At 33.2% G+C, this 21,616-nt stretch overlaps 1 protein-coding gene across 2 annotated transcripts in view; it reads right to left on the bottom strand.

Moving 5' to 3' along the window:
• Window positions 1–15,800: 15,800 nt before the first annotated feature.
• LOC114330071 (AP-1 complex subunit sigma-2) overlaps window positions 15,801–21,616 on the bottom strand; it is a 72,567-nt gene continuing 66,751 nt past the window's right edge. For both annotated transcript variants that reach the window (XM_028279382.2, XM_028279379.2), the window contains one exon: window positions 15,801–21,460. Coding sequence is in view for 1 of the 2 variants with exons in the window: in XM_028279379.2 (XP_028135180.1) it covers window positions 21,416–21,460 (45 nt within the window). In the remaining variant the exon portion in view is untranslated. The remainder of the gene's footprint in view (window positions 21,461–21,616) is intronic.

Genomic DNA, 21,616 nt, shown 5'->3' with positions numbered 1-21,616 from the left:
TTGCACTGACAGTTGCTAAATTAAATGTTCGGAAAAATTTAGTGATACAGAAAGAGAAGAACTGCTAAATAAATACTGGGGTCTTGGTGATGTAAATAGGCAGCGAGATTTTATAGTTAACAGTGTAATGCCAGTTAAGCCAAAATATCAATATAGTCGGTTCGCTAAACTCAGACACAACTGGCTAGTGATTTAAGTAGGTATTTTTTTTGTTTTTGACCAATTTTGCCAAAATTGACAAAATTACTAACTATTTAGTAATTATTATTAACTATTTAGTAATTATTTTTTTGCCAATACATATTACCAAATTGGCAAAATTACTTACTAAAGTTACTAGCCAGTTGTGTCTGAGTTTAGCGAACCGACTATATAAGAAAGAAGGGAGTCTTAAAAGCGAAAATAAAGCTTATTAATTTGAGATAAGAAATGAAAAAATTAGAGTATGTAAAGTTTTCTTTATGAACACTTTGAACATTTCGAATAGGATAATAATGAAAAAGCATGCACAGCAATTAAAAAAAAACAGAGCTAGGGTTTGCACAGAATGACAATCGCGGAGGAAAAAAATGCTTGGCGACCAATGGTGCTAGATGATGAAAAAGAATTCGTGCGGTCCCACATCAAACCTTTTCCAGTAATTGACTCTCATTATTGCGGAGCAAGAAAAAACAAATCTGTAAACTTAGCCACCATGTACAGACTGTACCAAGAAAAATGTAGAGGAGAACTGAAAATTCCCGTAAAACTCCATTATTTCACCAAAATTTTCAACAGGGAATTTAATATTGCCTTTTTTCAGCCAAAAAAGACCAGTGTTGTAGGAGTTGGATATCAGGGATTCAAAGGAAGATGACAGTACTGTAGTTTGTTGCTTTCATCTCCAAGTTGTATTATCACTACCAAATGGAGACCTGAGTGATTTTCTTTTTACATGAGACGCCTATCATGTTACAACTTCACTATATTTGATATTTCTCACAAACATGGCTATAGCTTTTTGTGGCACGAACGTATCGCAAGTAGAGGTTTTAATGAAATAAATATGTGTCTTTGACAGTATCTAAAGAAACATGGACCTCAATATGAGCACATATTTTACTCCGATAATTGCCTGGGCGAAAACAAAAACAAGTTCATTGCTTGCTTGTTTTTATATTGCTGTCAAAACTTAGCAATAAAAAGCATAGCCCACAAATGCTTAGTAGTTGGACATACTCAAAATGAAAAAAAAGATACCTAAAAGGAAACCCGCTCTATATTTTATCGCAAATGCTACCAATAATAATTAGCCTGGCTAAAAAAACTTCCTATAAAAATATCGGAAAAGAAATGAAAGGCAGAATTTACAAAACAGTAATCAGACCAATAATAACATACACGGCAGAAACACGACCCGACACAGAGAGGACAAAAATATTGCTCGAAACAGCGGAGATGAAAACCCTTCGAAAAATCGATAGTAAGACTCTATGCGACAAGCTAGGTAAGAAACCGAGGAATAGAATGGAATGACCACATAGGCCGAATGACAACAAATATAATAGTAGTCAGGACAGCGAGAGACGGTTCTCCAATAGGAAGACGATCAGTGGGAAGACCACGAAAATGATGGAACGACAACTTAGTAGAGGCACATTGTAAAAACAGACAGCGTCATGTCTATACAAAAAGAAGAAGAAGAGAAGAAGAAAGCTGGACGGCCTGGTACGCTACAGAAGAAATTGCCGAAGTGTATGAAATTTTTAATATAAATGAAGCCGGAGACAAAATAAAATGGAGCGAAATACAAATTCTAAGAGTTGAGAAAGACCAGCCACACAAAATAAGATAGTTATAATACTTAATAAGACAATTCAAAATTATTTTGATTTTATTACATTTTTTCATAACAAGGAAACAATAATGATTTTATAAGAAAAAAAAATAATTTGAATTGAATTCCATACAAATACCCTATACAAAATGCACTAACTGTTAAAAAAATCATGTGTCGACAGTTTCATAGTGCACTAACTCAAAAAAAAATCTGAATTCTTTAAAAAAAATGAAACAAAAATTATCATCTAAAAGAACCATAAAATAAACATCTAATTCCAAAATTTTGTTCTATTTGAAAAACAAATGGACCATTTACAACAGATTAAAAATATTTGCTCCCAGAGAAAATAAGTTAAAGTTGATTTGTGAAGAACTATGTTTTTTGAGTTGGTGCACTCTGATACTGATGTATCGAATTGATATCTTATGATTGCATTTTAGTTTTTTTACTATTCAGCCATTTTTATAAAGGAATAACTTTTTTCGCAAAATTAATAATAATGGAGTTATCTTAAATAAAAATGATGTTCGGTATCCGTAATTTGAGGAAAATTTTAAATTTTTTTTCAATTAGAAGAGTGCAAATGCAAACATAATTTTTAATTACAAACAACTTTTCTTAATAACAATTTTAGATATTGTGCAATATAAATGCACTTTACTCTTGAGCGAAATTCATATTTTTGGACATACCTCGTATATTATTAATAAAATTTGATACCTGATGATTGTATCTTAGGTTTTAGACTATGCAGAGCACTTTATGAAGAATAACTTTTTTTTCGTAAAATTGATATTAAAAAATTTTCCCATATGGTTCCAAGTTACGCAGACACCCTGTATATGTATTTATAATAATAAATTTATTTTTCTGTCATTTTTGAAAAATTTATTTTGTAGTACGTATTATCTTCTTTTGATTAATACAAAAATATCTGAGAAATCTAAAATATACAGGGTGTCCCGAAAAGATTGGTCATAAATTATACCACAGATTTTGGGGTCAAAAATAGATTGATTGGACCTCACCTACCTATATATAATAGTGCACACAAAAAAAGTTACAACCCTTTGAAGTTACAAAATGAAAATCGATTTTTTTCATATATCGAAAACTCTTAGAGATTTTTTATTGAAAATGGACATGTGGCATTCTTATGACAGCAACATCTTAAAAAAAAATTAAAGTGAAATTTGTGCACCCCATAAAAATTTTATGGGGGTTTTGTTCCCTTCAACCCCCCCAAACTTCTGTGTACGTTCCAATTAAATTATTATTGTGGCGCCATTAGTTAAACACAATGTTTTTAAAACTTTTTTGTCTCTTAGTACTTTTTCGATAAGCCAGTGTTTATCGAGATATTTTGAATATTTGTCGAATCCACCACATATTTTTGTGTATGGTTAAGTACGATTATTACTCTGGGCTAATTAGCAAAATACAAGGAAAAGTTATTTACCAGCAATTTTATTGCTGGAATCGAATCTTATTATTGTATGTATTAATAATATAGGTATGCAAAGTCCGCAGATAGTGTGCTACTTTTTTTATAAACAAAATGGCGCCCGAAAATCGTGTTTTTTTCAATTTTTGCTTTATAACTCTAAAGATTTTAACTTTACACCAAAAACACTCAAATAAAAATTCACCGCAATTAAATTCTGCATAGACACGTGTTTTTTTCTATTTACTTCGACGAAAACTTTCCCCGGAAAAAGCGGGTTTTCCAACATAATCTTTAATTTTCAACTAAACTTTTAGATAAATAATTGTTAATCAATAATTAAATAACTTGGTAATATAAAAGCCCTTTTCGTATAGATTATAATTCCAGAAGCTGATGGAAATTGAATGAACAGTTTAGCAACAATTGAATTGTTAATTAAAAATGTACGGTCACTATAATAACGACAATAATTATGATGCATAAGAATAGCTATGAATTTTTCATAAAAAGACACTATACCTATCTAATGTACTTTACAGAATTGAAATTGGACTATTTAAGCGGCCTCAGGAATATTTTAAAATTATAAACAATTTTTTGGCTTATAAACAAATAGAATATCTCGGGAAATATCAAACTAAATTAAATTGTGAAAACAAAATTCGAAAGACAGCGGCAGGAGGCTTCTTTTAAAAGAAAAAACTTTTAATTATGACGAGTGGTTCCTGAGATACAACCGATCAAAGTTGACCAGAATTTACGGCAAATATATAAACAATAGGATCATAATTTTCAAACCATCACCTTTTTATTTTTGTCCTCTTTCTCCACACCAATTTTCATATTTTTAAAATACTCATAACATATATTATTATAATAAAAACTATCGATAATACGTGTGAAAATTGACAAAAATAGCAAAATTCCAATCAAAAATTAAATTGGAGAAAATGTAACCCTCAAAGTTCAAAATCGGTATACGTTAAAAAAATGCATTTTCTCGGCTTCCCATGGAGCAATTTCCTTCATTCTTTTTTTGTTCCCTAATAACTCGAGTAGAGCCATCGAACTAACGTATTATTAAATGTCAAACTTGCTTTTGTTTTGTTATAATAGATTAATTTATTTATAAGAACAGAAAATTACATATTTTTTTTAAGTTGTAGGCTTTTTTTTTAGATAAACTTACTAAGTGTACCTTTTAAAGTTAAAAACATAAATATTCTCATTTGAAAGCTGTATAATTATTTAAACAATTTTTATTTAAACAAATTAAAATTTTGTGTTATATAATAAATAAATAAATTTATTATAACAAAACAAAAAGCAAGTTTGACATTTAATAATGCGTTAGTTCGATGGCTCTACTCGAGTTACTTGGGAACAAAAAAAGAATGAAGGAAATTGCTTCATGGGAAGCCAAGAAAATGCATTTTTTTAACGTATACCGATTTTGAACTTTGAGGGTTACATTTTCTCCAACCTAATTTTTGATTGGAATTTTGCTATTTTTGGCAATTTTCACACGTATTATCGATAGTTTTTATTATAATAATATATGTTATGAGTATTTTAAGGATATGAAGATTGATGTGGAGAAAGAGGACAATAATAAAAAGGTGATGGTTTAAATACTATGATCCTATTGTTTATATCTATTGTTTATATATTGTTTATATATTTTCCGTAAATTCCGGTCAACTTTGACCGGTTATATCTCAGGAACTGCTCATCATAATTAAACGCTTTTTCTTTTAAAAGAAGCGTCCTGCCTCTGTTGTTCGAATACCGTTTTTACAATTTAATTTAGTTTAACATTTCCTGAGATATTCTATTTGTTTATAAGCCAAAAAATTCTTTATAAATTTAAAATATTCCTGAGGCCGCTTAAATAGTCCAATTTCAATTCTGTAAAGTACATTAGATAGGTATAGTGTCTTTTTATGAAAAAATCATAGTTATTCTTATGCATCATAATTATTGTCGTTATTATAGCGACCGTAAATTTTTAATTAACAATTCAATTGTTGCTAAACTGTTCATTCAATTTCCATCGGCTTCTGGAATTATAATCTGTACGAAAAGGGCTTTTACCAAGTTATTTAATTATTGATTAAAAATTAATTATCTAAAAGTCTAGTTGAAAATTAAAGATTTTGTTGGAAAAAACACGTCTCTATGCAGAATTTAATTGCGGTGAATTTTTGTTTGAGTGTTTTTAGTTTAAAGTTAAAATCTTTGGAGTTATAGAGCAAAAATTGAAAAAAAACACGATTTTCGGGCGCCATTTTGTTTATAAAAAAAGTAGCACACTATCTGCGGACTTTGCATACCTATATTATTAATATATAAAATCATAAGATTCGATTCCAGCAATAAAATTGCTGGTAAATAACTTTTCCCAAAAATGGCCTATTCTCCGATAATCAGCCCAGACTATTATATAGACCTGTTAATAATCTGAAAATTTATTTATAATTTACATTTTTAGGTATATCTTGAAAAACAAGCTGCATCTCGATAAAAGGTGACTTATCAAAAAAAGACTAAGAGGCAAAAAAGTTTTAAAAACACTGTGTTTAACTAATGGTACCACAATAATAGTTTAATTGGAACAAAATCCCCATAAATTTTTTATGTAAATATATTAAAAAAGAAGCCGCATCTCGATAAAAACTGGCTTAACGAAAAAATACTGAGGCTAAAAAGGTTTAAAAACGTTTTGTTTAACTAATGGTACCACAATAATGAATTAATTGGAACGGACATAAAAGTTTGGGGGGGTTTAAGGGAACAAAACCCCCATAAAATTTTTATGTGGTGGACAAATTTCACTATAATTTTGTTTTAAGATGTTCCTGCCATAAGAATGGTACATGTCCATTTTCAATAAAAAATCTCTAATAGTTTTCGGTATATTGAAAAAAATCGATTTTCATTTTGTAACTTCAAAGGGCTATAACTTTTTTATGAGCACATTTGTACTAAGGTAAGTTAGGTTCAATCGAACTATTTTTGACCCCAGAATGTGTGGTATAATTTATGACCAATCTTTTCGGGACACCCTGTATAATAATTACTCCAACACTTTAAGGTACAACATGGGTATCGTCAGGTCACGTGATTTTGCTTGTGCGAATGGAATCGCTGCGATCGATGACGTAAACAGCTATAGATACTGCAGCTTTAAGGCAAGCGTCCACAGACCCGCATCGTACGCATTGCACGCATCGTACGCAACGGATTTTAGTTTGCCTTGTACAGAAACTTATGTAACCGCGTCCACTGATCCGCATCGTACGGATCGCATTATCGATTGTCAAACTAAAATCCGTTGCGTACGATGCGTACGATGCGGGTCTGTGGACGCTTGACTTTATAGCGCTTTTCATTAACATGCACGCGTAATTTTTTTGATCACCTAGTAGGTTGAAAATCCCCAAAAAAAAAATCTGTCTGTCAGAATATTTATTTTTAATATTAGAAAATACCCTGTCAAAATAGCAATTGCACCCCTGTCTGGAAAGAAAATACATAGTTATACATGTAGGTATAGTTGTATATTTTTTATTGGTATTGGTTTAATAGTATGTATATATTCAGATGCAACTCCCTGAAGTTCAGATGCACCCCCTGGAAATAATCTAGGGGGCGCCCATGCAGCCATCTTGCAGAGTTAAAATCCCTCGCCAATCGCCTGGCTTGTTTATTTTCTTTATATTTGAATATTTAAATTTACTTTAAAAAAATACAAGTCATCTCAAAGATATTTGAATAACAAACTTTACCCTTTTATTTAATGTGGAGGGCATTTTTGGGGAAAATGACTGCTAACCTCCAGCCCGACCGGTATTTTTGTATTAGGCTATCATGGAAGAGTTACCTGAAAAATTTTCAGATTGCCTCAAATACCTACCCAAAAATGTCTAACAGCACTCGGACCACGTGTGCTACTCATTTGAAAGGTTATTGAATTCTCTTAGTCGGAGAGATAGAAGCAGATTTTGTGCGTGATAAGTAATATGGAAAAACTATAAGGGGACATGTTGAATTAGTTGTGTACATGACTTTCCCCAACAGCCGGAAACCAGAGTGGGGGACGAGGGTAGTTATAAGGGGTCAAAGTCGCGGTTTTTATTATTTTTTTTTGTGACGCTTATGATCGAGATAGTGCACCAAAATTTGGGAATAAGTAGGTCATGACGTAACTAAGTAAAATCTCCAGGGGTGACCCGCTTCGTGGCCGACAAAGGGGTGGGGCAAGGGTGAATATAAAAAATATAAGGGGTTTTTTGCGACGTTCCTGATTGAGACAATGCACCAAAATTTGGGAATAAGTAGACCATGACATACCTAAGTAAAATCCCTAGAGCCGGAAACCAGAGTGGGTGACGAGGGAAGTTATAAGGGGCCAAAGTCGCGGTTTTTATAATTTTTTTTGTGACTCATGATCGAGATATTGCACCAAAATTTGGTAATAAGTAGGTCATGACGTAATTAAATAAAATCTCCAGGGGCGGAACGCTGCGTGACCAACAAAGGGGTGGAAGCAGTGGTAAATATAAAAATTATAAAGGATTTTTTGTGACGTTCGTGATCGAGATAGTGAACCAAAATTTAGGAGTAAGTAGATCATGACGTAACTAAGCAAAATCTCCAGGGGCAAAAACCAGAGTTGGGGATGAGGGTAGTTTTAAGGGGTCAAAGTCGCAGTTTGTATTATTTTTTTGTGACGCAGTACAACATTTGTCCCCCACGTAGCGTTCCGCCCCTGGAGATTTTGCTTAGTAATATCATGATCTACTTATTCCCAAATTTTGGTACACTATCTCGATCACGAACGGCAAAAAAACCCCTTATATTTTTATACTCACCCCTTTGAACCCAAGCAGCGTTCCGCCCCTGGAGATTTTACTTATTTACGTCATGACCTACTCACTCCAAAATTTTGGTGCACTATCTCCATCATGAGCGTCACAAAAAAATAATAAAAACCGCGACTTTTACCCCTTGTAACTGCCCTCGTCTCCCACTCTGGTTTCCGCCTCTGGGGATTTTACTTAGTTACGTCATGGTCTACTTATTCGGAAATTTTGGTGCACTATCTCAATCACGAACGTCGCAAATAACCCCTTATATTTTTTATATTCACCCTTGACCCACCCCTTTGTCGGCCACGCAGCGTTCCACCCCTAGAGATTTTACTTAGTTACGTAATGACCTACTTATTCCCAAATTTTGGTGCACTATCTCGATCATGAGCGTCACAAAAAAAAATAATAAAAACCGCGACTTTGACCCCTTATAACTACCCTCGTCCCCCACTCTGGTTTCCGGCTCTGGGGATTTTACGTAGGTATGTCATGGTCTACTTATTCCCAAATTTTGGTGCACTATCTCAATCACGAACGTCGCAAATAACCCCTTATATTTTTTATATTCACCCTTGACCCACCCCTTTGTCGGCCACACAGCGTTCCACCCCTAGAGATTTTACTTAGTTACGTAATGACCTACTTATTCCCAAATTTTGGTGCACTATCTCGATCATAAGCGTCACAAAAAAAAATAATAAAAACCGCGACTTTGACCCCTTATAACTACCCTCGTCCCCCACTCTGGTTTCCGGCCGTTGGGTAAAGTCATGTACACAACTAATTCAACATATCCCCGTATAGTTTTTCCATATTACTTATCACGCACAAAATCCGCTCCCAGCTCTGATACTATCTATTCAGTAATATAATATATATATATATATATATATATATATATATATATATATATATATATATATATATATATATATATATATATATATATATATAATCTTTAAACCTTCTACCCTCTCGGGTGTAGGTATTAACGTGTGCTCTGTTAACAGTGCACAAATCTCTTCCATTGTTTCCTGTCCTGTGCCATCGCCTTTGCTTCGTTCCATGTCTCTCTCGGTCTTCCTCTACTTCTTTTTCCCTGCACCTTCGTTTCCCATATCTTTTTAACTGGTACTTCTTTCTGCAGTCGTTGTAGATGACCCCACCAACTTAATTGTCTTTTTTCAACATACTCCATCATTGTCTCGATTTTCAGTTCTTCTCTTATGTAGTTATTTCTTACCCTATCCCTTCTAGTGACTCCTTGAACTCTTCGTAGATACCTCATTTCTGCTGCCTGTATCTTACTTTTCTGTTGTCTATTTAGTACCCAGGATTCACATCCGTATGTAAGTACTGGTCTGTATATAGCCTTAAATACCTTGATTTTCGTATGTTTCGATACTTCTTTCTTGTTAATAATTGTTTTTCCTATTGCGTGGTACAGTCTATTCACTTTATCAATTCTTTTGTTGATCTCAGCTCCCTGTCTGCCTGTTTCTTCAATGGTTACTCCCAAGTACTCGAATGATTTTACCTGTCTAATCTCTGTATCATCTACCTGGACATGCACATCCTCTCTTTCTTTAGCTATTACCATTACCTTCGATTTCTCTTTGTTCATAGTCATACCATACCTTTTTAAAACTGTGTTCTATGTTTTTACGCTTCTTTGTAGCTCGTCTTCAGTCGCTGCTAAAATTACTACATCGTCGGCAAATGTACAATCTGCTATCTCCGTGCTTTTCAGATTTCTATACCCTATGTGTAATGGTCTGACTTTTGTTTTTGTTTCTTTTATTATTTCGTCCATAAAAGTAATAAATAGTAACGGGCTCAAGCTTCCCCCTTGTCTTACACCTTCAGTTGTTCTGAACTGGTCAGATATCATATTTTTACTTATCACACGGTTTCTAGTGTCTCTGTATATTGATTTAGTTACCTGTATAAGCTTCCCTGGTATGTTTCTGTTCTTCAGACTTTTCCATACTTTTGATCTAGGGACTTTGTCGAATGCTTTTTCCATATCAAGGAAACTGAGGTACGTTTTTTTCTTCCTAGATAATCTTTTATTTAATATATCGTTTAACGTAAAAATGTGATCTTGTGTACATCTACCAGGTCTAAAACCACTTTGCGATTCTTCTAAAGTTGGTTCTATTATTTTTCTCAGTCTACTCTCTACTATTAGCTCATAAACTTTCATCACTGTACTTAACAGAGTTATTCCTCTATAGTTATTGCAATTCTTGTTGTCACCCTTTTTATGTATAGTTACAATCAGACCAATCTCCCAGTCTGTAGGTATTTGTTCGTCTCTCCAAATCATTTGAAATAGTTCTAATAACTTTTGTAGTCCCATATCACCCATGTTTTTGATCATTTCCGCCGTAATTTGATCATGACCTGGTGCCTTTCCATTTTTTAGCTTCCTAATCGCGTCGTTAGTTCATCCATTGTAATGTTTGGTATAAATTCAACTTCTTGTTCGCCAGTTCTTTCTTCATCTTTTTCACTTGTGCTGTGTGGTTCGTGTTGTAGTAGTTTTTGGAAATATTCTTTCCATCTTTTCATAATGCTCACTTCATCAGTCAGTAGATCTCCGTTCTGATCTTTTAGTGATGTTACTTCTTTATGTTTATTACCTCTTATTCCTTTTATGACCTTATAAAATAATTTCTGATTGCTTCTGCTATCGTGTTCTAATTTGTCTCCAAAATCTTTCCAGGACTTTTGTTTTGCTGCTACTACTATATTTTTAACTCTTTTCCGCTGCTCTCTATATTGTTTATAATTTTCTTCTGTTCGGTTACCTAGATATTTTCTCCACATCTCCTTTTTCTTGCGCGTGTGTCTTCTGATTTCCTCTGTCCACCATGCTGTTAGTTTCTGTTTACTGTTGCTTTTGTGTATGCCACAAACTCTCTCTGCTGTTTTTATAATTGTGTCTTTGAATGTTTGCCACATTTGTTCCACTTGTAGGTTTTCCCAATTTTTCCCTCCTAATTCTTCGTTCAAAACATTTACATATTTGTTCGCTAAAGTTTTGTGTCTTAATCTGTACGATTTGATTGTTCTAAATTCTTTTGTTATTGCTCTTTCGTTGTGATCCTCTGTTACTTCGTCTTTTATTGTTGCCACGAGTAAATAATGATCACTACCTATCTCTGGACCGCGTCTTACTCTTACATCAGTGATTTTCCTTCTATTTTCTTTTTCTATCAACACATAGTCTATTATGGATTTTTCACCTCTGCTAGGTTCTTCCCTTGTATACTTATGAATATCTTTGTGTCCATAGAAGGTATTTGTGACGATTAAATTGTGTATTTGACAGTAGTCGAGTAGTCTCTTGCCATTATTATTTCTCTTTTTTCCCCATGTATTCCAATTACTGTCTTGTACTCATGATCTCTCTGCCCTACTCTCCCATTAAGGTCTCCCGCTACTAATATGGATCCTTTACTTCCTTCGGTCGCTATTGATAGTTCTTCCCAGAAAACATCTTTTCGTTCTGCTCTTTCGTCTTCGTTCGGCCCATACGCCACTATTATACTTTTGTTTTGTTCATTGCATTTAAATTCAATTACCATTATTCTGTCGGATATGGCCTCCCACTTTTTTACACACTTTCTGTTTCTGGAGTGTATGATGCATCCTACTCCTGATGCAGCTCTTTCGATTGTGTCGACCCCACTGTATAATAGCAAATGTCCATTTTCTAGCTCTATTTCTCCTTTGCCTTTCTTCTTAGTTTCTGTCAATGCAAGAAAATCTAAATTTGCCTTTTCAAATTCCAGTTCTAGTTCCTTCTCTTTGTTATACAAAGTTTTGATGTTCCAGGTTCCTAGTTTAATAGTTTTTGTCACTCTTGTTTTGTTCTTCTCTGTATTATTTTCCTTGTTATTAGTTGTCCTCTTTATTTGTTCCTTCGTAGTACTGGATGTTCCATGTCCTTGCCTGGTCGTCATCAACGTCTCTCCGTCCGATTCGCTAATTAGTTTTTTGAATGGATTGTTCTTGGGTATTTGTTGCGTATCTCAGGAGACCTTTCCGTTTTTCCCATCTCAGGTGACCTTTCGCTGTATGTTCTTCCTGATTTTGATCTTGCATTATATTCTTTATCGCTATCTGTTACGACTTGTTGCTCCTCTTGTTCATAACCTAAGCTCTCTGCTGTATAAATTTTATCATTTATGTACAATTTGTTGTATACTATATTTGCCTTATATCCTTTTAAGATATATTTTCAGATTGCCTCAAATACCTACCCAAAAATGTCTAACAGCACTCGGACCACGTGTGCTACTCATTTGAAAGGTTATTGAATTCTCTTAGTCGGAGAGATAGAAGCAGATTTTGTGCGTGATAAGTAATATGGAAAAACTATAAGGGGACATGTTGAATTAGTTGTGTACATGACTTTCCCCAACAGCCGGAAACCAGAGTGGGGGACGAGTGTAGTTATAAGGGGTCAAAGTCGCGGTTTTTATTATTTTTCTTTGTGACGCTCATGATCGAGATAGTGCACCAAAATTTGGGAATAAGTAGGTCATGACGTAACTAAGTAAAATCTCCAGGGGTGACCCGCTTCGTGGCCGACAAAGGGGTGGGGCAAGGGTGAATATAAAAAATATAAGGGGTTTTTTGCGACGTTCCTGATTGAGACAATGCACCAAAATTTGGGAATAAGTAGACCATGACATACCTAAGTAAAATCCCTAGAGCCGGAAACCAGAGTGGGGAAAAGGGGAAGTTATAAGGGGCCAAAGTCGCGGTTTTTATAATTTTTTTTTGGGACTCATGATCGAGATATTGCACCAAAATTTGGTAATAAGTAGGTCATGACGTAATTAAATAAAATCTCCAGGGGCGGAACGCTGCGTGACCAACAAAGGGGTGGAAGCAGTGGTAAATATAAAAATTATAAAGGATTTTTTGTGACGTTCGTGATCGAGATAGTGAACCAAAATTTAGGAGTAAGTAGATCATGACGTAACTAAGCAAAATCTCCAGGGGCAAAAACCAGAGTTGGGGATGAGGGTAGTTTTAAGGGGTCAAAGTCGCAGTTTGTATTATTTTTTTTGTGACGCAGTACAACATTTGTCCCCCACGTAGCGTTCCACCCCTGGAGATTTTGCTTAGTAATATCATGATCTACTTATTCCCAAATTTTGGTACACTATCTCGATCACGAACGGCAAAAAAACCCCTTATATTTTTATACTCACCCCTTTGAACCCAAGCAGCGTTCCGCCCCTGGAGATTTTACTTATTTACGTCATGACCTACTCACTCCAAAATTTTGGTGCACTATCTCCATCATGAGCGTCACAAAAAAATAATAAAAACCGCGACTTTTACCCCTTGTAACTGCCCTCGTCTCCCACTCTGGTTTCCGCCTCTGGGGATTTTACTTAGTTACGTCATGGTCTACTTATTCCCAAATTTTGGTGCACTATCTCAATCACGAACGTCGCAAATAACCACTTATATTTTTTATATTCACCCTTGACCCACCCCTTTGTCGGCCACGCAGCGTTCCACCCCTAGAGATTTTACTTAGTTACGTAATGACCTACTTATTCCCAAATTTTGGTGCACTATCTCGATCATGAGCGTCACAAAAAAAATAATAAAAACCGCGACTTTGACCCCTTATAACTACCCTCGTCCCCCACTCTGGTTTCCGGCTCTGGGGATTTTACTTAGGTATGTCATGGTCTACTTATTCCCAAATTTTGGTGCACTATCTCAATCACGAACGTCGCAAAAAACCCCTTATGTTTTTTATATTCACCCCTACCCCCACCCCTTTGTCGGCCACGCAACGTTCTGCTCCTAGAGATTTTACTTAGTTACGTAATGACCTACTTATTCCCAAATTTTGGTGCACTATCTCGATCATGAGCGTCACAAAAAAAATAATAAAAACCGCTTCTTTGACCCCTTATAACTACCCTCGTCCCCCACTCTGGTTTCCGGCCGTTGGGTAAAGTCATGTACACAACTAATTCAACATATCCCCGTATAGTTTTTCCATATTACTTATCACGCACAAAATCCGCTCCCAGCTCTTATACTATCTATTCAGTAATATAAACATTAACATATTTATTTATGCAGGGTGGCCAAAATCAAGTTTTCGTTGGAATTTTGACAAGCTGAACAGGTAGGAAGTGAGATGCAAATCATAGATCTCCCCGGGATTTATTTGATTTTCGCATTCTGTTGGTTTGTAAATAATAGAAAACACGAAGGCGTTATCAGAAACTTTACTCAATAAAAGTTTTATTTTTGATAATACTTTTAAGTTTATTAAAATAAAACTTTAAATTATGAAATTTTTATTTGTATAATTGAATAACCTTTCAAATGAACTAGCACACGAACCCCATTCTCATTTAAAAAAATCATCGATAACGTCATGACGCACAGTGGTTCCAAATTCTGAAAACGTGGTCATGAGGCGAAAAAAGGAGTCCCTATTTAGGGATTTTCATGTTTAGTTGTTTTCTCATACTATCGTAGAGTCCTAATATGCAGGTGTGAGGATCAGACTGGATGTATTCTGGTTCACAACTCAGGAACAAGTGGGCCATGTCCGGGATTATTTTGGTCGACAGAGAAAGTGAAAAAGAAGGCGTATATTGAAAACGCTGTAAAACGTTTTGTAGTTTATCAATTTTATCACTGTAAAGCAGATTCTCCCTTTTTAAGTATGTAGTAATGTAAGATGTAACTTAAATCAACATTTATTAACAATAAATGCCTTAAATTTGTTAATGCATAAATAGTGAAAATATACTTGAAATAATTAAAATTTTGTAAAAATGCAAACAAAATTCTGCATAATTCTGCGACTAATGTTTATCAATCTTAAAATATATTGTAGGGAGATAGAGAATCACTTTGGTTTAGCTGCCTATAACTGCCTATGCATTGCTGGCAGTTGTTTGAATACAAAAGTGGGAAATGACGCATATTACATGATTCTGGCGATTGTTGAGTATGTATGGGCAGTTGTACATAAGTAATATGTTCTGAATATTGTACTTCATAAAGAAAATGTATTGGTAATCAGCAGTTTCAAAAGTCCATTATAATATAAAATTTTAAACAAAAATGCGGCTAAAATAAAATTTTCGAATTTCTTTCGTCCATATTGGATTCGCCATGTTGTTTAAAAAAAAGTAAAGTTAGATTTGTAATCAGCGACCTTAACCTACCAAATTTGACAAAAAATTTTCCTTTTTGATTGATATTTTCAATTTCTTTCCGCCATGTTGGATCCGCCATTTTGTTTTTTCCAGAAAAAAATAATGCCATATTCGTAATCAGCGATGCCAAAAACCCTTAAGAACGAAAGTAATTCCAAAATGTTAAACAATATACGCTTTTAAAGGTTCATGACCACGTTTTCGGCATTTGGAACCACTGTGTGACGCTCAAATGGATAACGTCACTAGAATGATATATATACCAAAAAATCATAATTCAAAAATAAAAATCGACCTGTTTCGGAATTTGTCTCCAAAATCGCAAGCTCGTTTGTTAGTCTGTCTCTTGCTTATTTCAAGCATTGATATTCCCTCTCTTTCAATTTTTCTTCATTAATTTTGCTTTCAAGGAAATTAACAAATAAAACGCAAAGATATACACTTCAATATTTACTAATAATAAAAATACACTTAAAGATATAAAATAAAACCTGATCGAAACGTTGCGGATAAACAATACTAAGGAGAATTAAAAATAGAAACTGCTGCGGTGAAACTTCTAAGTCGTACACTCATACGGATACTGATACACGTACACGGATATGTTGTTATAATATGAAATATGGTTGAAATATATTTACTTTATCGAAATTAGATTGTTTGTATCTAAGATGCCACTAAATATAATTGAGCAAAATAAAATAGAACGTAAAGATTTATTTTTACATTAAACATCGGCAAAATACGTTTGACTGAATTCGGATTTAACTACAGCCTGTCCAATATACTTACCGTTGCACGTCATTATCTACGTCAGAGATCTAAGTTGACATTGTTGCCCAATTACAAAAAATTCTTGAATTCATTTTAAATCAAATATATCACATAATTTTTGCGGAAGTGGATAATACAATAAAACAAATAAATATTCAATGTAAATAAATAAAAACTTTAGAAATATAAAACAAGAATTAAGTTATAATCTTACGTTAAAGTAAATAATAAAAACAGTAAATATAATAAAACAAATACTTATAGTAAAGAATAAAAACAAATATGAAGTGTCATCACCGCAACTGTCAAATAAATGTTACCAATTTATGCCAAAATGTCACCTTTGTTCGATCGCAGTTAGAGTGTAATCCGAACAAGTGTGCTTTATAAAAACGCTTTATATTCCACTTATACAAATTAAATGAAACAAGTTAGGGTAGGTTTCTTTAAATGTACATTAATAGAAATCTTCCAATATTATTTCTACGCGTTAATAATAAAATATGTCTAGTGGCTGTAATTCCCGTGTACTCGGCTAATGATTCTAAAAAGGAACAGACCTACCGCCGACATATTTCGTGTTGGTAGCATGTGACGTCACGGGCTATGGCGCGGATGACGTGCAAAGTAAGTTATCATGTTCAAAGATTCGCCCAACCCAGTATAGTAACCGCAACGCTAGTAGACACACAGGCACATGAAGCTAATACAAATATATAAAGGCTAATAATAAACATGTTGCACTGTTACTTTTATGCCCAGAAGTAAACATATTGATCCTACATAGAAAAAGTTCCTTGACGTAAAAGACGTATTAAGTTGGAGAATATTCGACATGTCATTGAATAACCTAGAAATGTTTAGTGACGTCTAGAACGTCAGAAAATGTATATAAACATAGAGAGTTAAGAAGTTTATAGTTGTCATTGATATTGTTGCATAGGTGCCCATATAAAAAAGTTTTGGGGGGGGGGGGGCAGACATGACGATGTTGCACATGACATTTTGCATGTACTAGGAATGACAATATATAGTTTAAAGCTAGAGGGGAGGCACGTCCCCTCTGCCCATTGGTATGTGCGCCCATGTATTGTTGTCATATGTTAAAGTTGTAAAAGTTATAAAATACATGCATACATAACATGACAGACATGAAAGTCACATGTGAGAACGGGCCGGATTAGCCCATAAGCCTAGCAATTACATAGGTACCCGTGTGTCTACTAGAGTGGCGATTACTGTATAATTCTTAAAACATATCGATATGTCATCAAGAACTGCAGCCATATAATAACATCAAAATTAAAAGAAGTAAAACATTCGATATTATGGAAATCAATCCCAAAAAATCGGTTTCATATTATCTTATATCGTTTGAAGATCGACTACAGACTACACCGACATCACTCACAAAACATTTTGTCGGAATGTGACGTTATGTTCAGTATTCGCCATGTTTTAATTTAAGTATCCTCTGTTTACCATAATTGCTGGTATACCATTCGAACTTAAAATCCTTAGAGTAAGACATGACCCTTGCGAAGATAGCGTGACAAACGAATGGAGTTAAGTCTATTGGAGTTAATGGAGTATTGGAATTAATTGGAGTATAATGGAGTTAACAAGTTAAGAGTCTCTCTTCGGAAATGAAAATCTAGTGAAATATATAAAGGCCAATATATTCAGATGGGCAGGACATATGTGATAAGCAGAAATGACAATCATAAAATCATATATACGCTTATAAAAAATTCGTTTTAGGAAATACCAGAGGAAGGAAATCTGTAGAACGGCCTAGAAAAAGGAGGAAAGATGAAGTGAGAGAGGATCTGGAAAAGTGTAACGCCATTGATAAAATGTACACCATAGAGAGAATAATAATACAAACTGAAAGATACCTAAAAGATATAAATTACTAATTAAAATTCCATAACTAATACGTACAAAAAATAAAAATGATAAAACTAATATAAAAGATTTGATTTCTAATTTTCAAACAACCATTAGGGGTTGAGGCATAAATAACTATAGCCAAGTGAGATTATATTATCGAGAATCCTGCTAAACTGAAGTAGAATTTTGAAGTTTTAATTTAAGACTAAATAAAGATAGAGAAAAATGCTTATATCCAGTGGCAGGATAAAAGTAATTCATAAACATCCTTTACAAGAATAAATTACATGTATTATTGCACATTAATGAAATACATACTACTAAAAATACTGAAACAATTAAGTACAATTAATTCGAATATTTTACTTCATCACACAAACAAACAAACCTTTCTGATGATAATTGCTTTCAATTCGATTTCAGAAAAACTATATTAATGATCCTAAAAATATTATAATTTATTTTATTCTGGATGAAAGATGCACACTGTCTTAGATGTCCTTTTACACGAATAACAGGTGAAATTTGTGTTAATGATTACATATCTAATAATTTCGTAATAATTTATAGTGTTATTTTTGCAACAGAAGATATCTATCGTATTGTAGGAAACTAGGAATGTTAATATTAAATGAGATCTAAAAAAAAACTCTTTTAGAAGTAGAAAAACTGTAGGTATATAATTATTAGTCCGTATCATTGATCATGTCCTTAATAGATGTAAAAAAATCAGCTTTGTCCATAAGGTATGGCAAGTAGTAAAGTACCATATTGTGTATTTTTAAATACTTTTTTGTTCATATATGAACAATGAATTTTACATCCAGCAGATTTTTGTAAAGGACAATTTTAAAATACTGAACGTTCTAATTTAAGCTATCTTTTTATATACTTATGTTATTTTATTTAACCTTTTAAGTATTCTCAAATGCTCAAATTTTCTGTCTAAACTGTACGTTTTTCTCGTGTTACTACCAAACATCATGGTTTTATACGATCTCACTGGTTCTTATACATAGCATTATTAGTTCCGACATGACCTATTCAATTAATACGTTTCGACATACAGAGTGGGCCAAAGAAAACAGTCCACCTTTATATTTGGCAGTATTTATTAGATTTTGAGGAAATGAAGAAATAGGTCGATTTTTGATCTAAGGGGGACACATTTTTACGGTACATACATCTGTCATTTGTCAACCCCCTCCCTTCCATTTGCCCCGCCCCTTATTTTTAAATAGGGAGTAGGGGTCGTGTGCTACCTCATTTGAAAGATTATTCAATTCTCTATACTCTATACAGTAATATTAACATTGACATTATTTATACACGGGGTCGAAGAAAAATTATTTTGAATGAAATTAATTGACACAAAAAGAAGGAGGTATGTAATTTATTAAACTCAAAATACATTCTACTACTGACAGAAAACAGAGAAAAATGTTTATTTGAAAAATAAATATTTTTTTCGCTTTAATTCAATATTCGACCTACCAAGAGGCAGATGGGTGGCAGCTTGAACAAATTGAACATTAAAATTAAGCGAAACGCAAATTTTATTTATTAAAAAACATTTTTTTCTGTTTTGTGACAGCAGTACATTACATACATTCTTCGTTTTGTGTCAATTAATTTAATTAAAATATTTTTTTCTTGGACACCCTGTATAAATAATTATGTGAATGTTTATATTACTGAATAGAGAATTGAATAACCTTATAAATGAGCTAGCACACGACCCCTATTCCCTATTTAAAAATAATGGGTGGGGGAAGTGTAATAATGGGTGAAAAATGTGTTCCCCTTAGATCAAAAATCGACCTGTTTCGTCATTTGCTTAAAATCTAATAAATACTGCCAAATATCGACGTGGACTGTTTTCTTTGGCCCAGTCTGTATATATTTCCCCACGCGATTTAGTTGAACCGAATACTCAAAGATATGGAATTTTAGAATCACATCACCATCTCCTTTGGATTCTATTTTCACGAACAATCAACAACAATTATACCTTTCAGATTGCAGGATGTGACAAATTGATACTTATACTTAAAAAACTAGTAAATGCTTCATGCATTTATCAAATAGAAAGGCAGTGTTGTAAGAATTAAATATTTTGATATGATTAGGCGACCTTATTTGCAAGTTACGATTATTTGCAAGTAAGAATATCTAAGTATGAGCTTTAAAACATCAAATGTCAATAATTGGTAATTTCAGTCAAATGGGTCTACATTTTTTATTTTTATTTTCTATTACCACTATGTGGTAATAGAAAACCCCTGTTACCACTATGTGGTAACAGGGTTTTTTTAAATTATATAGATGTCAATTTTTTATGCAATGCTAATATTAAAATTCCTAATATGATTGTGTTAATAATTACTAGGCTTCCTGCCCAAAATTAATCATTTCATTACCTCCATGTACTACTAACATTTTAGTTTTTTTTATTAAACTATGTTCGCTCAACTGAGATCCATTTTGAAAGATTCAGAGTAAGAAACATACAATACAAAAAATCCATAGAAAAAATCCTACCTCATACGATTAACTTACTCTTTCGTTAAAAAAAGAAGAATTATTTGAAATAGTGGGAGTGTATACTACACTCATACAATTTTGTGGAATTTATTTCCTCAAAATATTCTTATTTTGTACAATGAATAATTTTCTTAATTATTTATGTCTGTTTACTATTAATAATATTGGCTACAATAAGTAGTGTGCTTTGTTGTATGGTAATTTCCAGCCACGTCTAGTCTGTCAAAATGTAACTAATAACTTCGCAAACAATAATTATGACTAAAATTACTAGACAGTTGTGTCTGAGATTAGCAAACCGACTATACCAGATTTTCTTGATATCTAATATATTTAATGGCAATTAACCACAATTTTCACAAACATTTTCACAAATATTATTATTCACAAACATAATTTTTCTATTTGTATCATTTTTTGACCTATTATAATAATTTCTCTTTAGATCATCTTCTGGCTTTCCAATACCTAAAATTAATATTTGATGATAATGCTTTTCCAGCTTTAAATAAACCTTTTCAAATTTTCGTATTTGCTCGCTGTTTGATCCAATGCTAGACATATAAACTCGAATAAGTTTTAAGTAGTGCAGTAGTCTTTCTACCATAGACCTATATGATTTGAACACTAAATCGTCTAATAATACTGAGAAATAATTTACCGGACAAAAAATTACCATTTATTGCACAGATATACAAAAGAATATTTATCAAAGTGCAGTGTATACGAATTATGCATTTATTGCGTAAGATTATATTTAATCTAATAAAAATATAAGCTAGTTCTAAAAAAATAACATGCTGAATACGTTATAACCATATCTTCATCTTCTTTTAATTCGCTAACCAAGACCATGGTCGTCGAAAAATCCCTGCGGAGTTTCCTCCTAGAACAATGAACATAGGAATCACACTTAAGTTATTCGTGTAATATCAATATGAACGTGGATAAAATGTTTCACATACCTAATATTCGCTCCTCCTTTGATATCACAGGTTTATCCACTTTCATATTGAGAATTAATATAATTCCACATCCACCA

The sequence above is a fragment of the Diabrotica virgifera genome, chromosome 2, assembly GCF_917563875.1.
Source record: "Diabrotica virgifera virgifera chromosome 2, PGI_DIABVI_V3a".
Lineage (NCBI taxonomy): Eukaryota > Metazoa > Arthropoda > Insecta > Coleoptera > Chrysomelidae > Diabrotica > Diabrotica virgifera.
The sequence above is the reverse complement of the archived record's forward strand: the minus strand, read 5'-3'. Positions and strand labels throughout refer to the sequence as shown.